The sequence below is a fragment of the Drosophila erecta genome, unplaced genomic scaffold, assembly GCF_003286155.1.
Source record: "Drosophila erecta strain 14021-0224.00,06,07 unplaced genomic scaffold, DereRS2 tig00000021-arrow-pilon, whole genome shotgun sequence".
Lineage (NCBI taxonomy): Eukaryota > Metazoa > Arthropoda > Insecta > Diptera > Drosophilidae > Drosophila > Drosophila erecta.
This window is the reverse complement of record NW_020825198.1, coordinates 11,433,717-11,455,083: the sequence shown is the minus strand read 5'-3', so window position 1 is coordinate 11,455,083 and position 21,367 is coordinate 11,433,717. Positions and strand designations below refer to the sequence as shown.

At 39.9% G+C, this 21,367-nt stretch overlaps 1 protein-coding gene and 1 non-coding gene across 6 annotated transcripts; one reads left to right on the top strand and one right to left on the bottom strand.

Moving 5' to 3' along the window:
• The first annotated feature begins 258 nt into the window (after positions 1-258).
• On the top strand, positions 259-21,103 carry LOC6543812 (galactosylgalactosylxylosylprotein 3-beta-glucuronosyltransferase P). Of its 5 annotated transcripts, none has more exons than XM_026976801.1 (9): positions 263-534; positions 1,120-1,281; positions 13,359-13,389; positions 13,573-14,129; positions 15,101-15,589; positions 18,363-18,549; positions 18,696-18,853; positions 19,153-19,443; positions 19,508-21,103. In XM_026976801.1, the coding sequence occupies exons 4-9, from the start codon at positions 13,923-13,925 to the stop codon at positions 19,619-19,621; spliced, it is 1,446 nt and encodes a 481-aa protein (XP_026832602.1). In that variant the 5' UTR covers positions 263-534; positions 1,120-1,281; positions 13,359-13,389; positions 13,573-13,922; the 3' UTR covers positions 19,622-21,103. The 5 variants fall into 5 exon arrangements, with proteins under 5 accessions (XP_015013204.1, XP_026832602.1, XP_001972361.1 ...); XM_001972325.3 differs by having other exon boundaries at positions 264-692; XM_026976800.1 differs by having other exon boundaries at positions 264-696.
• Positions 11,391-11,462, bottom strand: Trnad-guc. The gene has a single exon. It is a non-coding gene; the product is annotated as a tRNA-Asp (tRNA).
• Positions 21,104-21,367: the final 264 nt, after the last annotated feature.

The window sequence follows — 21,367 nt, the reverse complement described above, 5'->3', positions numbered from 1 at the left end:
AGAATTAAGCTTTTTTATATTATTTATAAAAAAAAAATAGCACACATATACTATTTAGTCTTAACCTAAAAATAATTAATATGTCACAGCTGCCAATTTTTATTTAAAAAAAAAAACATAATTATTTATATTATTTTAATTATAATTTTTATATGTTATAGCCTCTAACATACGAAATACGATTACAGAAATCGTGAGAATGTTATGCATTCGAACCACTGCGCACTGTTGTTGCCTCGAACTCAAGGCTTCGAACTTGCGGGAGTTCGAACGACCCTAAAAGAAAAGTGTATTTAAACGCTTTGCGGAGCACGCTCTATGTTATTGCTCGATTTTCGTCCGCGCAGCTGGTTCGTCTGAATTTTTCAACAAAATAGGAAGTACCAAATAAACTGAACGGAGATTGGCTTAAAAGCCAGCAAACAATATACCTAAATAAACAAGTTTGTTGAACAAATGCAGCTGGAGTTAGAGAATTATTTCGAGAAATTTGAACGACTCCAGTTTGCAGACTTCGTGTGCGGGTGGTGTACGGTACATTTACAGTTAGTTGCGCAAAGTGCGTGTTTAAAAATAACAAAAATGACGCTGGATATAAAAACCGAAATAAGTAGGGAGAGCAATAAATGAGTGGCAAAGAGAAATGCAAATTTATCGAGTCGGTCAATTTAAAAAAGCCGCATCCTGGAAAAGTGTGTGCGTGTGTGTGTGTCTGTGAAATAAACAAAAAAGGCGAAAGTTTACGCGCTCTCTCTCTCTCTCTCTCTCTCTCCTTTGCTCGTTGAGCCGCTCTCTCTTTCTCTCGCAGGACTTGCTTCGATTTTTCTTCCGCATGCTTTTCCTGTTTCATTTCCCTACATTTTTTTATTACTCTATTTACACTTGGCGAGTCCTGCCCTATGTGTGCACACATGTGTATGTGTGTGTGTGTGTGTTGCTTTCTCACACCTGATGTTTTTGTTGTTCTTGCTTTTAGCCGCCCCTGTTGGCCAAGTTTTTTTGTTGTTGCTTTGGCAACCGTTAGAGCAACAACAGCAACAGCGGCAACAACAACATAAACAACAGGGACACATAAGGGTACTTCCATTGCTGAAAACATTTGCTCTTTTCAAAAATAAGACGAAAAAACCCAGCCAGACAGTCTGGAAAATCCATAGAAATACAAACAAAAATTTAAGTCGGCACTAAAAACCGAAAGTGGCTGTATCCCCGATTTTGATGAGCAGCCAAAAGAGATTTCCGTTATCCAGCCAAATGGCGAGCAGAAGTTCCACGCTGCAGGTGAGTGCTATATATAGTGCCACATGCCACCCCGCACACGGCACAAAATATCGCTTTGTACCATTTTCTTATCGAATACAACTCGCAAAAACATTTCAATTGCGAAACTTTTTACATCAAGTGCCTATCACTTTAGGAAATTAAGTTTGCAGCACTATCTGTGATTGATTGCTCTTATATTTCTCCATCGATCAATGTCTTAATGAGCTGCCAAAAATTAATGATACCATAACAGCATTTTCAGTTCAAATTATGAAAAAGTAATTTAATTTAAGATAATAATAAACAAAGGATATTCCACAAATCATACTCAGTTACGGCAGTCATTCTACTTTACTGCTATTATGTATTTGCATAATTCCTGAAAACTAAGCCGCGTCTCAGCCTTGAGTTGTCAAAACTCACTATCAATACATTATATGCAGTATTTTTTATTTATTTATTTTTCTGCGTGGAGCTAAGTTCGCATGTGTGTGCCGACTGCTTGATATTTTCTATTAGCGGGTGCTGGATTTTCCTTGCTCGTCGCCGTGAGCAGCTGCTAATGGGTTGTGAAAAAAGTGAGCGAACGAAGTGGTCGGCAAACGGGCTAGAAGGCTGTGGAAAAGTCGCGGTGGGCTTAGGGGGCGTCTTAGGGTATGGGGGGAGTGGCTAAGCATGTGTGGAACTTCCTCACAGTAGGAAAACATATGGTGGCAAGTTCAGTGCTTAAGGTTCGAGAACGCAGGTTTTCACACTTGAGTATATGGCCCATAAATTTGTAGTGCATTTGAGTGCATCTGGCATTTAAATAAATTCAATATCTTTGCAGCTTAACTGTTTTGGTACATTAATTTTATTACCATTAGTTAAACACACTTAACTTTAAGTCACAAACTTCTTATTAGTCAAAACTTATAATGCTTCTTGAAGAAGAAAGCCATTTCTTTACTATCACTTATAACAAACGTTTAGAGCTGGTAAGAAGTTTTAGAAGAAATAAATAAACTTCTATCATTCCAGTGTTTAGTGTTCCATATGTTTTAACTTTGTGTTCTTTCTATGTGCTTTGAATACAAAAAATTCCAAGCTGGACCACAAGAAACATGTGGAAATGTTAAAGAATTCTTGAACAGCTTTCTATTTTAGGCATGCTTTTCAGTACTTGACCCACCGATAAATGTGATAGTTACATTTTGATCATAAGACCAAATCAGCTGCTGGTTTTGCATCAGTTTGAGGACCCAGAACAGGAATCCGTCGGTAAAAATGTCATTGCCTTCCTTTGAAGAGGACACCTTTAAGGGCCCGAAGCCCTATATCAAATCTACATGCCAGCAATCATCATAAAAGAAACCAGCTGAGCTGGCCCGGGGCAGGTGGATGAAGGTGCACCTCCCTGAAAATCTTCTGGTAGAAGGCACATATGCAAATGATGGCCCAGTGCCCCCCACCCGGATCCCCACCCCCTGGCTCCACTCCCATGTGCGTGCGTGCGAAATCTGCGAGCAGAGGCAAAATGATTAACAAAGGCTCCCCGAGGTGCGGCAATATGTTGGGGCGGCACAAGTAGTGGGTGGCTTTTGTACTAGGCGTGCACTGGCAGAAATTACGTGGTATGTTCAAAATCCATGGGTAGAACTTTGACTGGAACTTAATGGAAAGAACGTAAATAATTTGTAGTTCATAAATAGCAAACTATTTAATGCACATATTGACTTGATTTTTTTTCCGTGATCATGGGCCTTTCCCGGCGTACGCGCATGAGGAATTGCATCCATCGTCACTGACACGGACACGGACACCGACTGAGACGCGGACATCGGGACAGATCCTGGGGCGGAGGAGCGCCCCTCGGGACAGGCGCAGTGCGGTTGTCACAACAGGGCCCGCCCAGTGCTCAGCCTGCCCGACGTTCATCGTTCCCCCCGTCATCCCCGTCATCCCCGTCATCATCTATCTATGGACGCCTATGTCCTGGTTAGTGACATTTGAGTGAGCGGGGTGCGGAGGGGAGGGGGGCAAAGGACACCCGGCGGGGACGTAGGCCGAGCGAGTAATTTGTGTCACGTTTTAATTTTTGACGCCGCAAAGGACGTTCAAGTGTCTCCCCTCGTGATTATGACAATTAGGATTGCGTTGAAATCCTTCTTGGTTATTTTGTTTCGCGTATTTAAAAAGGTTTATTGTGTAAGCCTCGCCTGGGGAGCTTTTGTGCAACTTATGCTTGTGCCCCATTAAAGTGATTTTCATGATGAGAAATTAAAACTAATCACTTTTAAAGCCAGAACACCATATGGTGGTTTCAATTTGTTAATACTATACAAACTAAATAATCTAATGTGCCGTGGGATTATACAAAAACTAAACTTTAATCTCTTGTATAATATATAATATAATTTAATCAAAGTATTTAGTTTACACTTTACCGACTTTAACGATGACTAATGGCGACGATAGAATAATTAAATTTATAGGACGCTAGTATGGAAGATCTATAATACACATTTTCATGTTAATATAAAATTCATGTGCAGGCTGTTATCGCTCGTCAGTCGAGCGAATAACTTTTTACGATGCGAGCCAATTTTGATAAACACTTTAAAAATATGGCATCGCAGCAATTGGATAGATTTGCATATCAATCAATTTGTGGCTTAATTGCCATTTTATTATTCATTTTCTGCCCCGAACGTCGAGTGGTTGGCTCAAAGAGCTGCAAATTCGGCTGAAATGCGTCAGTGGAAAGTCCGCACTCATTACCCGTGATTTCCCTGCTCTTGTGTTTTTCACTGAAACGCACTTCAGAAGGAAAATCCTCCTCTCTGCAGACTGTCAAATGTCCTGCATACTTCGTTTGCTCCTGAAGCTGACAGGCAGTTCAAAACGTGGCAAAAGAAGTTCCAACTTGGCTCGCAAAAGTTAGCTCTGAAAATTTGTCTAAGAAGCTTTGTTTCCATTAAAGCTTTATGCAGATTTTTTTCATTTATCCTATTTTTTAGAAACCATTTCTAGCACTTAATTCGTTTCAAATAAAACCCATTTTTTTATTTAAAACTTTTAATAACTCAGTTTAAAAGTTATAAAAAAATATATTTAAAACATACAACTTAAATGATTTTTTCAACTTACACAATCCAACGAGTAATATGTAAGCGGATCTTTTTCGTTTTCAATCTAGAAAAAGTGTGTCAAACACAATTTCAATTAGTTTTAAGTGGGATTTCCTAACCAGTTACCGCATTATTCATTGAGAACCCCTCGTAAATGTCATAGGCATGGCTTGCATTTTCCTATCCTCTTCGCTTTCCCAGACTCTCTGATTTTCTTTCCATCGCCGGAGCTCCTCAGTTTTTCTTTTCTGCCAGTGGCCTAAAGGAAACCAACAACTGCGTAAACAGAACAGAACAGGAGCGACAAGGAGCGGACAGGACATTTTACAAGTGGAGCAAGGGGATGGTGGGCATGTGGGCGAAAGGACTTCACTTCAGTCAATTTGACAAACATGACACAGAAACGAAAACGAGAACGCCTCATGGCCCACCGTCTTTTGCACAGCAAAAAATGTATTAAAACTTGGAAAGAAAAAAAAGTTGCTAAGTAACTTATAGTACTAATTACCTATGCTGGGAATTATAACTTTTGTATTCTGCCCATTTAAAGTAACGTTTTTTAGTTACTACTGATGCGTTTGTCCTTTCCATCCAGAAGATACAAGTAGTTACAGCATCGCAGAGAAATCCGCCAGATATTGAAAAGTTTTTCTCCATGTTTGGCCAGTGACTGGCAATTTGGCGAAGCAGTTGCTCTAATGGACAGGACTCGCAGACGCTGCTGCAAGGCATCTTCCTTGGCAATTAAATTTTTAAAATGCCATTTCAAAAGCAATTTCGAACGGCAATGGAAATTAAAAATGCCAACTGTGTATGAGTGTGCTGCAAAATAGAAAACAGAGCGTGAAAAGGAGCTTCACAGGAGGGGGAGGGGGCGGTGGGCGGCAGGACACCAAGGACGGCGGCAATATTTTCGCAAAATAAACGTAAATTGAATTTGTGGCCAAGAATGGCAAGTTTTGTGCGGCCAACCAGCACAAAATCACCCCAAAGTAGGGAAACAAACTGAAAAGAAAGTTTTTACAAGTTTGTGTGTGCTTTCTATATTCTTTCTTTGTTTTTTTGTTTTTGTGTGTCATCATTGAGGAAATCCGGCGCCAAGTGCCGGCGCCTCTGCGGCTACTTTTTTCCTTTTCAGCCAACTCATGTGATTTCCCACATTTTCCATCCGCTTTCCCCTGTTCCGGATCCTGAAATGCGCTTTTTCCTCTGTTTTGCTTGCGACTTTCGCAGCTCAGCTGTTGTCACCACCCCCCTGGAAAATGCAATTTTAACTGGGGCCCCTTGAACCCGTTTGGGTTTTCGTCTTTTATTGGGCCCGTATCCGCATTGCCATTTCTCACATTGTTTTCTGGCCGTTCCTTGTAATTTAATTGGCAATTTGGACAGTTTTTCACTTTCCTCCTCCTTTGGCCAAGAGCCATGAACTTCGGCCAAGTCTGGCGCAATCTCAATTTGACCAAGACCAAATGAATACAGTGATTTTATTTCGTTTCGTTTTCCCTTCAGCAATTTTAGCCAGAATGAAATCTTTTGTAAACTCAATTTGATTATGCACTGGACACATCCCAGATAGCCAGCCATGTCCCCCTTGGCAGCTCCCCTTTCAAAGGATGCCATTTTAAAAGAAGATAAGCCACTTGCGCTTTTTGCCAGGTAATGAAAGGCAAACATGAGAAGGTTTGATTTATTGCAGCTTTTCTTTGTGCCAAAAATTACTGGGAACCTGCGAAATTCATATAAATTGAACGCAAAGTCTGTAGAGACTCTTCAGGGTGTTTAAGAAATGGAAAATCTGAATAGTAACGAAGTATATAAACAACGAAATGGACGAGTATGGGGTTTGTTCTTGAAATTACCTTTCACATTAGTTTACCATATATCTTTTTTATCACATTCCTTTAATGGTTTTCTTTTAAACATCCGCTGAAAGGAACGTTTCCGGTAATTCTTGAACATACAACAAATAATAGCATTTATCTTAAGGAAATTTAACATCTAAAGTTCCCCTGAGATTAGACAACCTAATCAGTGAGTTCCAGGTATTAATCAATCAATAAAGACCGCCCACTTTAGTCGTGAATTTCGATGAATTTTGACTTAGTGTAATATGCTCTGATAATTTTGTTTAATTATTACCCATAAAAATCAGTTTTTTAATGAGTAAGCGTTAAATAATAGAAAAGTCATCAATTATATTTGTTTAATAAAAAAAGAGCACGTATGAATGATGTAGTCAACGCTATGATTTCCATATTTATTGGGTCGTTTATTTTCATTAAATTAAAGAATGTTTCTCGTGCTTTTCTGCCATAACATCAAAATGGAAAACTGATTACTAATTGCTGTGGGAATCGAACTCTGGGCTATCAAAAAACAAGTTGGTTAAGTCGCTAATTAGTTGACTTAAGTGTTTTGTCGCAGGTGATAAAAAGAAAGGTGAATGTGATTTAACATGCAAATCACGAAGAAAGTTCCAGTCACACCATTGATTATAACTTTCAAATAGTTTACCCAACAAAAGAATTCCTGTGGGACAAACTTTAACTGACTATATCAGCTGTTGCGCCCCAAAAAAAAATCAAAAGTAGAAAAGGCGCACCCAAGTTCACGCAACAGTTTTCCCCACACCTATAGCTCCCACCACCCCCATTAACTATCCGCAAAGTTCGATTGATGACGCTAACGATTGATGATTCCCGCCGGAAAGGCCTAGAATTTGGCAGTACCTGGTGGCCACAGTGGATTGGCAAGCAACTTGGGCGATAACGTGCTCAAAGTTGTAGGAAGTATCTGAAAGTTTGAACAGCTGTGGGTATATCATTTATATTGACTCTTCTATATGTTTACTACCTTACTCTTGTTGTCTTAGTTAGTTTATGTTAACAGCTGCTTGGCTTGAATGCTATTGCTTAGGCAATTTACTGATTACTTAAGTGGATTGAAAATATACAGAAAATTAAACAAATGCACTATCATACAACCTGATCGACCTTCATCTAAATTGAAACCCAGTTTCCAGTCTACAGTTTTCAGACGAATTTCCACCGGAAATGTGTATAAATACTTCCGAATATCCTTAATTCTATCCACTGTGTCCTTTATTGACATTAGCCGAATAGCTCATCGAATCGAGCCCAACCCAGACATTAGTCACAGCCCACTAATTTATTGTCATCAATTTTATGGATGTGCTGTAAAGTTGATTTTATGCGGTGCACACATTTCCCTTTATTCGCACAATATTCGGGCAAATTGGATCTGAATAGGTGAATGGTTGTGTGGCATATATGATTTGATAAATGCCCCACTGTTTGACTCTTTTATGGCTAGAAATCTAGACCCTGCGATGTGTAGCATGGTTATTAATCAATTTGTGATGGGTAATTTGCAACGAAACTTATCTATAGAGGTTTCCCTTTTTAGTTTAGTTTATCGAAACCACTGTACGAAGCAGCACACCACCTTTTGTGAAGTTTAAATCAACTTAGAAAAATGGGCTTACTGATAATTTTGCCATTTGGGTTGAAGCAAAGCTAAATATAGAAGATACTGAAAAGAGTGTTAAAATTGTGCTAATTTTCATGGGTTATTCAGCGTGAACAATTCATTTGACACATGTTAGCGAAAATCAATTCGATCGTGTTATTTGTTGGTGGATTATTTCGGAATAACCAAAAATTATGTTTAGTAAACAACCATTTAGTCAACTATAAGACTCAGTAGTTTATTGTATTTATTCAGTGATTTAAATTATATAACTATATAGAATGTAAAATTCTCAACTTATACAAGAAATTAGTATTTAGAAAATGTAAATTTTAAACCATGTGCCAAAGAATTTAAAAGCGCAGACTCTATATTCGTATGCACATGAAATACATCAATATTGATGGATTGCATGCATGCACTTACTTTCCCACTTCATCAAGCACGAACTGCAGGGAACTCCAAAAAATATATATTTATATATAGAAGCACCGGAGCGCGGCTCTTAAGAATTTGTGGCACGTTTCCATTGATTGCGTTTGAGAGCTGCCACCAAACCGGATATAAATGACTCTATGCACTATAACTCACATGACCATAAAGGCATTCAGATACGGCCACCTTCGCCCTCCGTCCGCTCGGGAAATCCATTCCTTAATCCATTAAATTTGAAATATGTTCTGGCGGGTGGTCCTTGGCTCGAAGAATCCTGCTCCTGAGTCCTGAATCCAGAATCCCTCTCGCATTTAGATAAATGCCATGTGCTTGGGTAATGCCGATGTGTCAAGTCCGGGTTGAAGCTCCTTTTAAGCTTGCAACACAAATCAAAATGCGAGGAACTTCAAGCGAAGTCCCTTTTCAAGCGAACATTTCGCAGCTCTGGAAGGAACTTTCTCTCTGTTTTGCCAGAAGAACTAGGGGCTTGGAAGTGTCGGAGAACAGCTATAATTCATTTAAATAAATAAGGAAATATTTCCCAAAGGGAGGTGGTGAAAAAACTTGAATCTTCCGATCTAAATTAAAAGAAATATACATTTTCTGCATTCACTGGAAAATAGTTATTTTAACAGGTAACTTAGTAAAAAGAACAAATTAACGATAAAATTCGCACTGCAACCGAAGTGGTGCACATAGGTGGTCAGTTACCACGGCTCCAAAATGCACATGCCCCTGATATTATGCAATTGTTTTAGCCAGGCACAGACACACACGCACACACACGCACGCACATAAGCACTCTGAGCACCAATACAATGATGAAAAAGGAGCACTTGCATTGCCGGCGTCATTTTGATGGCTCTCCACAGTGGGATATTTCATTTGGTGCTTATGGCCGAAAATAGCTGAAGTGCTGAAATTGAATGGCCCGGGATGGAAAATAGAAATAAAGGAGAGGCACTTTCATTTCCGAAACAACTTCTAAATGCGTGTCCTTGCCGCAAAACGAGCTAGTGGTCGGACATTCAAAAAGCACTTTGAATTCCGCCATGCCACAAAAATTCCAATTCACTCGTTCATAGCATGTTTTCACTTTAATTATTGAAAGCGTGATGGGGTATAAGGATGGAATGGTTTTAAGTAGTATATCCTTAAAGAGTCCTTCTTGGCGTGTATCTCTTCGAAATGGATTTAAAAAGCACTTTACTTTTAGGATTTTGAACTTGAATTTCTGCTTTACGTTAACAAGTAAAATAATTTTATTGTATTTTATATTATTTTAACCATTTTTTCTAAACGCGATTAAAATCAATTATAAATCCCTTTTGTCGGTCATTATTTTTGTAGAAATTCAAAAATGCCCAAGACTGAAGTTCTATACTCCATAACTCAACTTATCTTAATCGCATTTCGAAGTGGCATACCTCTAAATGTTTCTGGAGCAATTCTCTAAAAATCTGCATTCAAATTTAGAAATTTAATTTTTTTTTTATTTATTTTTTTTTTTAATTTTCCTGATGATAACATTGTAGAAAATCAAAAAAATGTCCCAAGGCTGAAGCTCTAATGTCCATAACTCAACCTATCTTAATTGAATTTGAAGTGGCATTTTTGAAAAAAAATGTGAGCCGAGTAACGGGTATTTGATAACCGGGAAACTCGACTATAGCATTCTATCTAGTTTTTAGTTTTTTTTTTTCAGGTTTTTGTATTAATGAATTTCCAAAAGGCAAACTTTTTATGGCAACTTAGAACATGTTTATCAACATTTTGTGCCAGAAGTCAGGCTCGATGAGGATGAGCTGTCGACAATACGTGACAAATGCCAACATCTTTAATGCTGCCATTACAGAAAATATAATATTGTGATATTGCACTCTGACATTTGTGCCCCATTGTGTTTGAGCACTCGCCACCCACTGTGCCACCATTGTGGAGCTGTGTGTGTGTCTGCGTGTGTGTGTGTGTGTATTAGTGTGTGTGGGTGGTTGCGTCCATTCAAGGACACGCCGTGGCACCGCTCTCGAATGGCATCCGGGTGCTCGAGAGCCTGTGCCTGGTGCTCGCTGCAGCTCCTCGACGCCGCACTCCATAACCCTGGCAATGGCAGAGTGCTCCATTTCGTAACTTCCACATCCACACACCACACACCCCAACCACCACATACGCGCCACCATTTTCCGGCTTTCCCTTCGTCAGCACTTGGCACCCACTTGTGCGGTATTTTGTTTTCGCACTTCATCGCCCACCCACGACTACACAGGGAAATGTACCATTAAAACACAACCAGATTTAAAAGTTTTTTTTATATATTATATATAAACGCAATGTGAGGTAGACTTTGGGATAATTATTAATGAAGCTGGAAAATTTAATAAGACTGCAAATAAAAACGTTGAAAGCCAAAATATTCTGATAAAAGAGGGGATAAAAATAGCAAGTACATGTTCTCAACCATTTTCGAGCTGCGTAACTTCAATGCTTGCGTGTAATTTGTGTATAAAACTTAATGAAAATGTATATGCTTGATAATTTTGCGCAGTGCACTTAACCATGCCCACTTGATGTGCCCCGTCTGGCTGGGATGCATTCACATATATATCCAGTTGTTTCCATTTCCATTTCCATTGCGGCTTTATTTGGCCTCGGTGTGCTGGAATTGTCATGTAAATGGGTTAAGTTCTGACATTAAATTGTACCCGTCCAGATTTTTCATTTGTGCATTTGTGCTCTTGCTTTGACGTTTGGCCAACATGATTTCCATTTCCGGGCGACCGGCCATGGTCCGTGATCCTGTTTCCGCATCCTCCACCGTCCCATCCCCCCTCCGTCGGTTATCCTGTTTATTCATTAAAAACCAAAGTCTGAAATTTCTGCCAGCGGGCACAAAGAGATTTGCAGTATTTGTTGATAATTGCATTTTCCACTCTGGCTTTGGCCAGACAAGGCATACGAATTCATTAAAATAGCTTGTTCTATTGAAATTTGTGTGGATTTTCTTTCATGTTACGAATTCACATTCATTAAAAATTTTATGACAGTGAAATGGTAAGATGGTAATAATATTTCGGAAGGAAAAAAAAGAAACATCTCCCCGACGGGGAATTGAACCCCGGTCTCCCGCGTGACAGGCGGGGATACTAACCACTATACTATCGAGGATGTTGGCAGCCTGACAATCAAATTTTCATTTCGCAAGCACCTCTCAAAAGTCTACTTTTGAAGGGCCAATGTCAATTTATTTTAGCTTATATCGATCGGACATACATATAACGCTAGTGATAAGAAATCACATAAATGTACCTTTGGTCGATATTCTTAGAAATCATTTTTATTGCAGCCATAACTATGAAATTTAGGGTACTTCCATAAACAAAGCCTGGTACAAACATGTAGTACCATGTTACATATGTCCCAATTGGTTAACTATTCCCGATAAATCGATTTAATGCATGCCATCTGTTATCATTCTTTGAGCTGTATATTGTTTTGTGGGACCGTTCCTCATTTATGAAGTGCTTTATTATCTTAATATCTTTATATCTAATTCGGCTGAGTCTTAGCTTTAAGTGAACAGTTTAAACTGTATACCGTATAGATGGTAATGGTGCAAAGATTGCGCAAAGATAATCACTTAAACATTAACAACAGCTTAACAAGTGATTTGCAAAATAGGTTTTGTAACCGCGGGTGCACACTTTAATTGCATGCAGATTGAAAATAATGGGAAACAGAACAGAGCAGAGAACAAAACCAAATGGAACTAAAGCGAAGAACAAAACGGCGCCCAACTTTGTTGAAATCATGCAAAGCGCAGCACATTTCGAATTGGCCATTGAACTTTCATATCAAAAACAGCGGCACCACTGGCGAAAATGGTTTTTAAAATCGCTTAAACACGCGAGACCCAACAGCCGCGCCCCGTCATAATTGGAAAAGTCTGTAAGAATCGCCGGTGCCCGTACCACAGGCGTATACGTACTGTATATATATATACAGGCTGTCTGCATGTGCACATATAAGTGCATGTGCTTGTAGGTCGGCGGGAAAACAACTTCCGCTACCAGCTGATAGCACCCCTTCCCCTGCTCTCATTTCCCCAGGCAGTTGTTAACAACTTTGCGCAAATTACAATGGCAGAGTGGAGAGTGGAGTCGAAAGGGTTAGGAGGTCGTGGCTTTGGGCACAAGTGATTAGCACAACAGCAGGAAAAACGCTATCTCCTCAAGTGATACATTTATTAAATATGTTACATGGATGTCTTTAATCAGGACATACACACATGCATATGTATCAATAGTAATTATGTATGCATCCAAAGTGATTGATGTACAACTCATATATACCACCCATCTGCACTCATCCCTTTCACTAAAGAATCTTGTTCTGCTATTAAGCCCATGCAAATACAATGCATTGATATGGACACGAATTTAACAAGCTTGTGCACTTGAAACGGACTAAAAATCGGTTGAATTGCGATAAACTCGTTAGGATATGCTATCATAATACAATTACCAATAGCTGATAATGGCACTGGCATTTGCAATAAGCTTTTTCGAATTTCATTTTAAGCGCCTTAAATGCGGTGCGATGAGTTAATTAAATTCCCTATGGTGTGAAAGCCAAAACCCAAATCAATCAAAATTTAGGCAAACCCGTATCAAACAATTTTCATTAAAACCGCACTTCAATTAAATGATAACACAACATCATATAAATGCTTTCAGTCTTATCTCTTCTGAAATTAATTTGTTTACGAAATATTCCCTTGCGAAAAACGAAGAGCTGATAGTAATGGATGATATGTTGTACATGTTTATAAAAAAAACAATTAAAGCTGAGTTGATTCAATGTTTCGGTTTATAGATAAGCCGATACTAGATACGAAATCATATAGACTTTTAAGACACTTTTATGCCATTTCGGTGTCAAGAAAACTTTTGCTGATGATTTTTTAAATTGCATAAAATATAAAAAAGACTTTTCATACTTACGTTTGTAATTAGGTATAATTTCACGACACTAACTTTTTCTTAATTTTCTAACTTTTTTCAGGTTTCCAATGCGCCAAATAATTTAATGAATTGTAAGTTTTAGTTTCAACATCTCCCAAATTTGGAGTGCGATTAAGCCATTAAGAAAACCCGATATCGCTGCCTAGTATATATGCATATACTTGTATGTCCGAGTATATATGTATGCCCATATGGATACATGAAGAAGCGATTGCGATAAAGCCAGTATAAACATAATAACCATACAATTTCAGAATTCATTGCGTTTCGAGCAGCACGCCCTATCGTCGACCGTCCCGCCCCCTGACACCGCCCCCGGCCCTGGCCCCGCCTCCGTCCCGCCCCTTCCGGTCGACTCTGCGTTGAAGGCAGATAGTCAGTAAATAGAATGGCATAATATAAATCAAAACCGCAAAGACAGCGAAACGACATAGTTGACAAACAAAAAGAGCCAGTGCTAAGATATTATACAAATTTGAAAACGAACGAATGCTACCGAAAAACCAAGACAGTGTAACGCGGCCAACACGTAAGAAATCACCACTTGCAACAGCAAGTGCAACACAGGTTGCAGGCGCAACAGGACGATTCCAGGACGACTAGGATGAAGGGCGGCAACTACACCAGCCTCGGCACGTACAGTGGCATCAGTGGCAGTGGCAGTGGCAACATGAGTGGCACCAGCAAGATGTCACTGGGCAAATCCATCAAAATGTACCTGACCATTTTCATCCTGACCACCTGCATTTACATGGCGCTCTATCAGTACCACATATCCCGCGAACCCTTCCCCGCCAGCGAAGTTGTCAAGGTGAGTTCATATGTGCACTGCGAGAAACTTCCATGCCTAGTGTATGTTTTAACAAAATTTGATTAGACATTTGTTTGTTAACTAGACAACCGGGCATGGCATCAATACTCGTGTGTTGACGTGATCCACATTTTAGTTGATTATAAAAAGTACATCATATATTTTAACTTGTTATTAATATTAATAAAAGTGTAGCACTACGAAAAATAGGATTTAATATGATTCCCTTTTAATCTGCGTGATAATTTTTGTTAATTAAAAGTTGCCGGTTTTTTATTGCACTATATTCTCTAAAAATTTCTTCATCACATATTCCGAAATATCAGTTTCACATAATATCACATCGGCCTTGGAGCGATATCGGTCAGATATCATTCTCTGGTTACGAAAAGTCGAGTAAAGTAATCTAAAATATGGGACACTTATTGCCTGCCGTGGCCTGAAAACAAATGAAATTGAATGTAAGCTTAAGACTTTTAATTGAAAGTTATTTAATATAATGAATAAATCGTGGGAACATGTTCTGTTTATTTTGCTAAGAAATAACAATAGAACGTGAACCATACAAGCCCCAACAAAACCATGAAGATAACATAGGTGTGATATTTTTGGGGAAACTACAAGTATCATGAAAAGAAACTGGTAACAATAGCTACAGATTATGTACTTGTACTTATGTGTATAATACTTGTTTAAAGTGCAATAAAATGTGTATAGAAGCACGAAATGAAAGGGCAGGTGTTAAAAAGCTAAACGTAGAGTTAAGATTGGAGTAGAACGTGCTGTTAAAATAAACTAAAGATTGCTTAAACTCTGTGTTTAAAAAGGTGGTTCTTTTGTTTCCCCCTCCCAAACTCACGAAACAATAACTAGAGCAAATACTTTGAAATACTACTGAAATGTTTTCTGTGTGTTCTTTTTTCTATTTTCCCCGATCTTCACTAACCCACTTATTGTGAACTAAACGGTAGCATCAAGAGAAATCATCTTCGTATATCGCCTCATATTTGTGGTCACCCATTTCCCTGCTAATGTCCAATAGTTCCTCAAATCCCATTAACAATTCCACAACAACAAGCACAACAACAACAGCGCCAACGACACCAACTACAACCACTACTACCGCCACAGTGGGCAGTGTGGGCCAAAAACTGGGTGCATCCTCAACCTCATCCATTCGCATGGTATCATTAGTGGCCACAACACCGTCATTTTTATCGCCCTTATCGGAATTGCGATCGGGATCGTTGGGTGGCCATCAAAAGACTGCAACCATGAAAACAAGCACCACAACCACAACAAGAACAACAGCCAGTGGGTTGGCCACAACCAAATTGTCAGCAACAACAATAACTTCAGCCAAAACAAGCGCCAAACTGTCCGCGGCGACCACGCCCACTGCCTCCCACATGGAAAACGGCCATAAGACTCGACCAACATTCGTTGCCGCATCCTTGCCCGTAAATATATTGACATAATCATAGTCATAGAGCACGTAAAAAATGCACGGAAGAAAAATTCTCAAAATCAAGTTAATATCAAAAATCGAAATTCGAAAAATATGAATGTATTTTGAAATTATTCTGTGGTGTGAACTTTCCTATTGAACTTTACAAATGTTATTAATGTTTATTTCCCTACTCACAAAATTGGAGAAACAAATAGTAATAGTTATAATTATGGTTCAAATATTTCAAAAAGTTAAAAATATCACAGTGCTGAAGATAAAGTTGCAGTAACGTAACCAAGTGATTCAGAGTATTGGCAGGAAAATTTCAGATAAACCCATTTAAGTGTTCAATTTTTTAAAATGCATTTAGTGTTCGATTTTTTAAATCTGCTCAGCTACTTCATGCACTTAAAGACACATTTACCTCGCTGTGACGCGAGTTTCACAACATCCACCAATAAACAAAAAATCAAATTTACCATATTTATCGCTTACTCCTCCCGCATTTCAGTTTTTCCGTTTTAATCTTCGAAAGTGCATTTCGAGCTTATCTGCATATTATTTTCACTTGACGCATGCACATGTGGCTGTTTGTCATTATTCGATAACTGGGTGTTGCACTTGTTGCCCCATTCAATACCAACTAAAAAGTTTGCCCTTGCACTCACTTATTGCTTTTTCTCACCCCGTTTTTCATTTTCCTAATTGCCAATGGCTACTAACAAATGTGCTCATTTCGGCACTAAATGTAAATAAATTTGGATGGGCTAGTTCTTATAATATACATACAAAGCTGTTATGGGAAAGTAATACATCTCACAGATTAAAAAAAAAACACAGTAGCTGTGCAGACATAAGTGCAAATATTCTGCGCTAATTTAGCGAAGCAGAAACATGGTGACAAATGTGCCCCACATTTCGCCAACCAACTTCGCCACTCGTTCGTTAATTATGGTCTCATTAAAATCCTAAATGGAAATATATTACCAACGGACTTGGCCAGGCAAACAAACACAAAGGGACGCTGTGCCGCACAAATTACGCTGTTTATCTAACCGACTTTTGTTGGCCAGCATGTGCAAATTGGTTGCCGGCAATACGTATCACCATTTCTGGGTTAATCGCATGCATTATATTAACCAACAAGCCACGCTAACTGCGTGCGGGTGTGCCACTGCAACTGGTGGCAAACAAAAGATACTCATTTACCATTAATTTGGCATGAGCCTAATTTGAAAATTGCTCTGCACTGCACTGCTACACCCAGTACCAAAATGAAACCAAAACCTCATCCAGCTGCAGCTGAATGAAATGGAAAAATATATAGAAAAATCAGTAGCGTTGAATGCGGCTGAAAGTGGCCACTGAAAGAGGGTTGCCTGCTGCTGATCTAGATTCCACATTTATGCAAAATTCAAGCCAATTGAAAATATTCACGCGCCAGTTGCATCCACTAACAGCGATTCCAGTGCCCTGCACTCAATGTCAACGGTCAAGCCCATCAGCAATGAGATGGTTTTTTGTGTGCACACCTAATATACCTAATATAAAATACAATTTTATCAGCATATCCAAAATACTTGCAAAATTAAAACCACTAATTGCGGCTTACTTGCAGTTCGGTATAAAAATGTCCTGGCAAGCAACCAGTTAAGATTTCTGACTTGATCGCTTTCTTTAACTCACTATTACTATTACCTAAATAGTTTTAACACAGTTCAAAAGGTTATTAGGGGAAATTCAGTTATGGTACTCGTAGCACTATAATCTTGCAACAATTATACATTTAATATATAATATATGAAACATTTCATATGGCCTTCCATATAAGCAATCCAATGGGGATCCATTACATGAAATCAGCTGATATTGCGAAAGGCCAGCTACTTTGCATGCCACCCTGCCCCTTGATCCGTTCTATCTTCCTCCATTCATTTGAATATCCGAGTTTATTTTGCAAAATGAATGCATTTATATTTTCCACCCCCTTGCATGTGGGTGGGTGGTATGGGGTGGTGTTGTGTTTGTGTTGTGTTGTGGGTGTGCATGTGTGCATGTGTGTCAACAATGGACAATTTGCAAAGTGAGTGCGCCAGTTTATTTATTTTCAACGTCAGTCGTTCAATGGGCCACTGGTTCACAGGCACATCATATCTAGAACGAGTGCTTAATACATGTGAGTTGTGAATTACACTCGAAACTATTTACAATTATTTAATTTACAAACTAAAACGTCATTAACTTTGAAAAGGTGGAGAGTTCATTGGTTTCCTTGAATAACTTTTCGTTGACCAAGGTCTCATTTATTTGCCCAGCTTTTAATTTGTTAATTTCTAACAACATCTGCTCTACTCAGAAAAAAAGTGTTTAATTCAAGGATGCATTTTGCCTCCTTTATTGCATAATTTCGCCGAGTGCCTTTGACAAGCGAAAGGCGACCCATATTGCTTAACCAGAACCCAGACACACGACTTGCGGCAATGATGGGCGGATGTGGCTCGCTCGCTTTCGCCTAGTCAAGTCATTGGGCTGTAAATTAATTTGCATAATTGCTCATAAAAAGAAGCTCACGCCGCATTACGCACCACCCACTGGCACCTAACGAGGCACTCAGCCAACCAGGCACCCAATCACCCAATCTCCCAGCCATCCAGCCACCTAGTCATCCAACTACCACCACCTCTAGACCTAACCAGTCCAAGTGCAGTGCACACACATACGCCCCGTAGTCCACGGCGTTAGATAACCTAATGACACTCAACTCAAATCAACTCGACCCACAGCCGCCCCTGTACATAATCACTCCCACCTACCGACGACCCGAGCAGCTGGCGGAGCTCACCAGGCTGGGATATACGCTGAAACATGTGGTGAATCTACTCTGGCTGGTCATCGAGGACGCCAACAAGACGAATCCGCTGGTGGGCCACACTTTGGATCGCATCGGAGTGCCCTACGAGTACATGGTGGGTGAGTATTGGTTCCCCACCCAGTTCCCGCCCCCAACGCTGTGTCATGTCCGGGACACATTCAAGTGATATTTACGAGTCACTACATCGCACCCATTTCCTCTTCCACTTCCACTTCCACATCCATTGCCACATCGGCCACCGTAGCGCCCATGCCGGAGAAGTACAAGCAGACGAAGAAGGCCAAGCCGCGTGGCGTCTCCAACCGGAATCGGGGCCTCGAGTATCTGCGCCAACATGCCACCGAGGGAGTGCTCTACTTCGCCGACGACGACAACACCTACGACATTAGCATATTCGAGCAGGTAAGCCAACGGCAAGGAGCAGCAGGTGGGCGGTGGTAACTTGGTCTCCGAGCCTCCTGGTGAATAAACCACAATTTACACAAACTGGGGGTCAAGGGATGCCCACTTCGGATCAATGGCGGATAAAGCCGCGCGGGTTTTACCTTCGTACAGCAAATTAAGGAATTGAAATGAATGTTCTGTAGTAAAATATGTGGACACACTGACTTGACTTTAAGTATTAAAAATTCAATCAATAAGACACTTTATTTAATATTTTAAGTTTTTCATAATTTTTTTTCATTTTTTATTCCGTCCAGATGCGCTACATCAGCAAGGTGGCCATGTGGCCAGTCGGCCTGGTCACAAAGACCGGAGTGAGCAGCCCCATTATTCAGGAGGGCAAGCTCGTGGGGTACTACGACGGCTGGATCGGAGGCCGCAAGTATCCAGTGGACATGGCTGGATTTGCGGTGAGCGTCAAGTTTCTGAAGGAGCGTCCCAATGCCCAGATGCCCTTCAAGCCGGGTTACGAGGAGGATGGCTTCCTTCGCAGTCTGGCACCACTTGCCGATGCGGAAATCGAGTTGCTGGCCGACGACTGCAGAGATGTGAGTAATGGCTTAAAGGTGGCTAATTACATTTTTGATTACGGCTAATCCACTTCATTTATAGATTCTCACATGGCACACGCAGACGAAGAAGAACGCACCCGGTCAGCCGCTGAACAGGACGCGCTACAAGAATACGAACCTGGAGCACATAGACAGGCTACTGGTGCGCCCATAGGGATATTGACTGTAGTTAGCTAGTTAGGCTTAGCTAGAAGTTCGCCGTATTCAGGGTGGCTCGCTCCCATTTGACCGTGGCTCTGACGGATTGTACAGGTACAATCCGGCGCACGGAGAAACCCAATCAGAATTGATCAGATCATTAGTCGGTGTACATTATTATCATAATCATATGATTAGTTAGGCTCTAAGCGCACACATCCCTATGATAATGCTCTGCACCGTAGGCTTTGTTTGTTCGAACCTCGAACCTCGAACCATCGCACACCTAATCGAACCTTAAGTAACCTGTTGTATCATATCGCAGCGTCTATGACTACTGTGTAAATAATTTAAGATTACATTTGTTTTACACTCTAAGTTAAAACGGAATTCTCAGCCATAAAAGCAAACATCAGCAACGAATTGGATAAGATGTTCCTAGACCAAAGAACAAGCCCCTCAAGTTCCGAATTCAGCAATACCCTAAGCAAATTCAATCACCTGCGGAACCCAGGACCTCCAACTGCCGTCTGCAGGATTCGTGCGAGGTCAGGGTCTGAACCACATCAACAATCAATTAGGGCAAGGTGTCAACGAAAAAAAAGGTAGTTCCCCGAATCCTTCTGAAACCGGGGCAAGCGTTTCCATAATTCATGCCGACATATGGATGTTCGAGGCGGCACAGATATGTAAGTCATGCACGGATGAGCCTCCTGCCCCGGCGAAACCAAACTGAATCGCGTGCTTCACTTAAATTGCACGACATAAAAATTGGATACGAACAGGACGAAGAAGACATACATAGTTTAAACAATGTAATGGGTATGGGTCCTGCTAATGGGACTGAATGGCTTAAAAGTTTGGCAAAATCAATTTCATCCTAAACGCTGCACGATTTTTTGTGTTAAATGAGAACTCTTTTTGTATACCTAAGATATGCGTTTTGTTCTACGTCCGAAACGGGTTTCCAAAGCAACACTTTTTCACTACTCATAAGTACGCTAAGTTAAGTTTAAAAAGAAAATTATATTCAAGTTATGAACTGCACTGAAATCGCCTACATGTAAATAATAATCACCAAATATTGTAACCAAAATTTTTACAAGTCCCGCTAAAGCGGGGAAAAGCGCAGGGATGGGAAAAAACTCTGACAAATGGTATTACGAGATTTATACAATTTATACAATTGAATTGAATGCGATATGCCGCAAAGACATTAGTTAGGTACTTACAAAAACTTACAAAAATAAAATAACAACCGAGTCTGGGTGCATTCTCGAGTAAAGCAACTTAAACCTTTTCAAAAATATCTTACAATGTTTCAATGAATACTACAGATACAGAAATACGTCTAAAACTATTCTCTTATTCAAGTAAACTACAACATAAAATGTTTAAACCTGACAGGACTAATAGCAAGGAACTTCAATCATTTTTTAACAAAATACAAATACCTTTCAATAAATTGATAAACTTTTCTTAAGAACTTTCAAAGTAATCCACCCAATTGTTTCATTTCTCCATCTCAAGAAATGGTACTTTTTGCAGTTTACAGAGGTTGTACAAGTTGGTTTATTTTTAACAGAATCTGAATAATATGGAAAAGTGCGGTTGGAGTAATCGAAGCATGTTGGTGATCTACATAGATTTGGATAATATTATATCTTCTAGTGGCTTCAGGCGGCAGCATCAATCAACTGGTTTAGAGTCCTGCAGTCGCTCTTCTCGTAAAGGGAGGCCTCATCCAGGCAGATTTCTGAAG

Bases quoted from the DNA above. Each gene is read 5' to 3' on its own strand.
- LOC6543812 (XM_026976801.1), top strand. From the start codon at position 13,923: ATGAAGGGCGGCAACTACACCAGCCTCGGCACGTACAGTGGCATCAGT. The intron at 15,590-18,362 runs GTAAATATATTG...CTCGACCCACAG, and splicing joins TCGTTGCCGCATCCTTGCCC to CCGCCCCTGTACATAATCAC. The intron at 18,854-19,152 runs GTAAGCCAACGG...TATTCCGTCCAG, and splicing joins ACATTAGCATATTCGAGCAG to ATGCGCTACATCAGCAAGGT.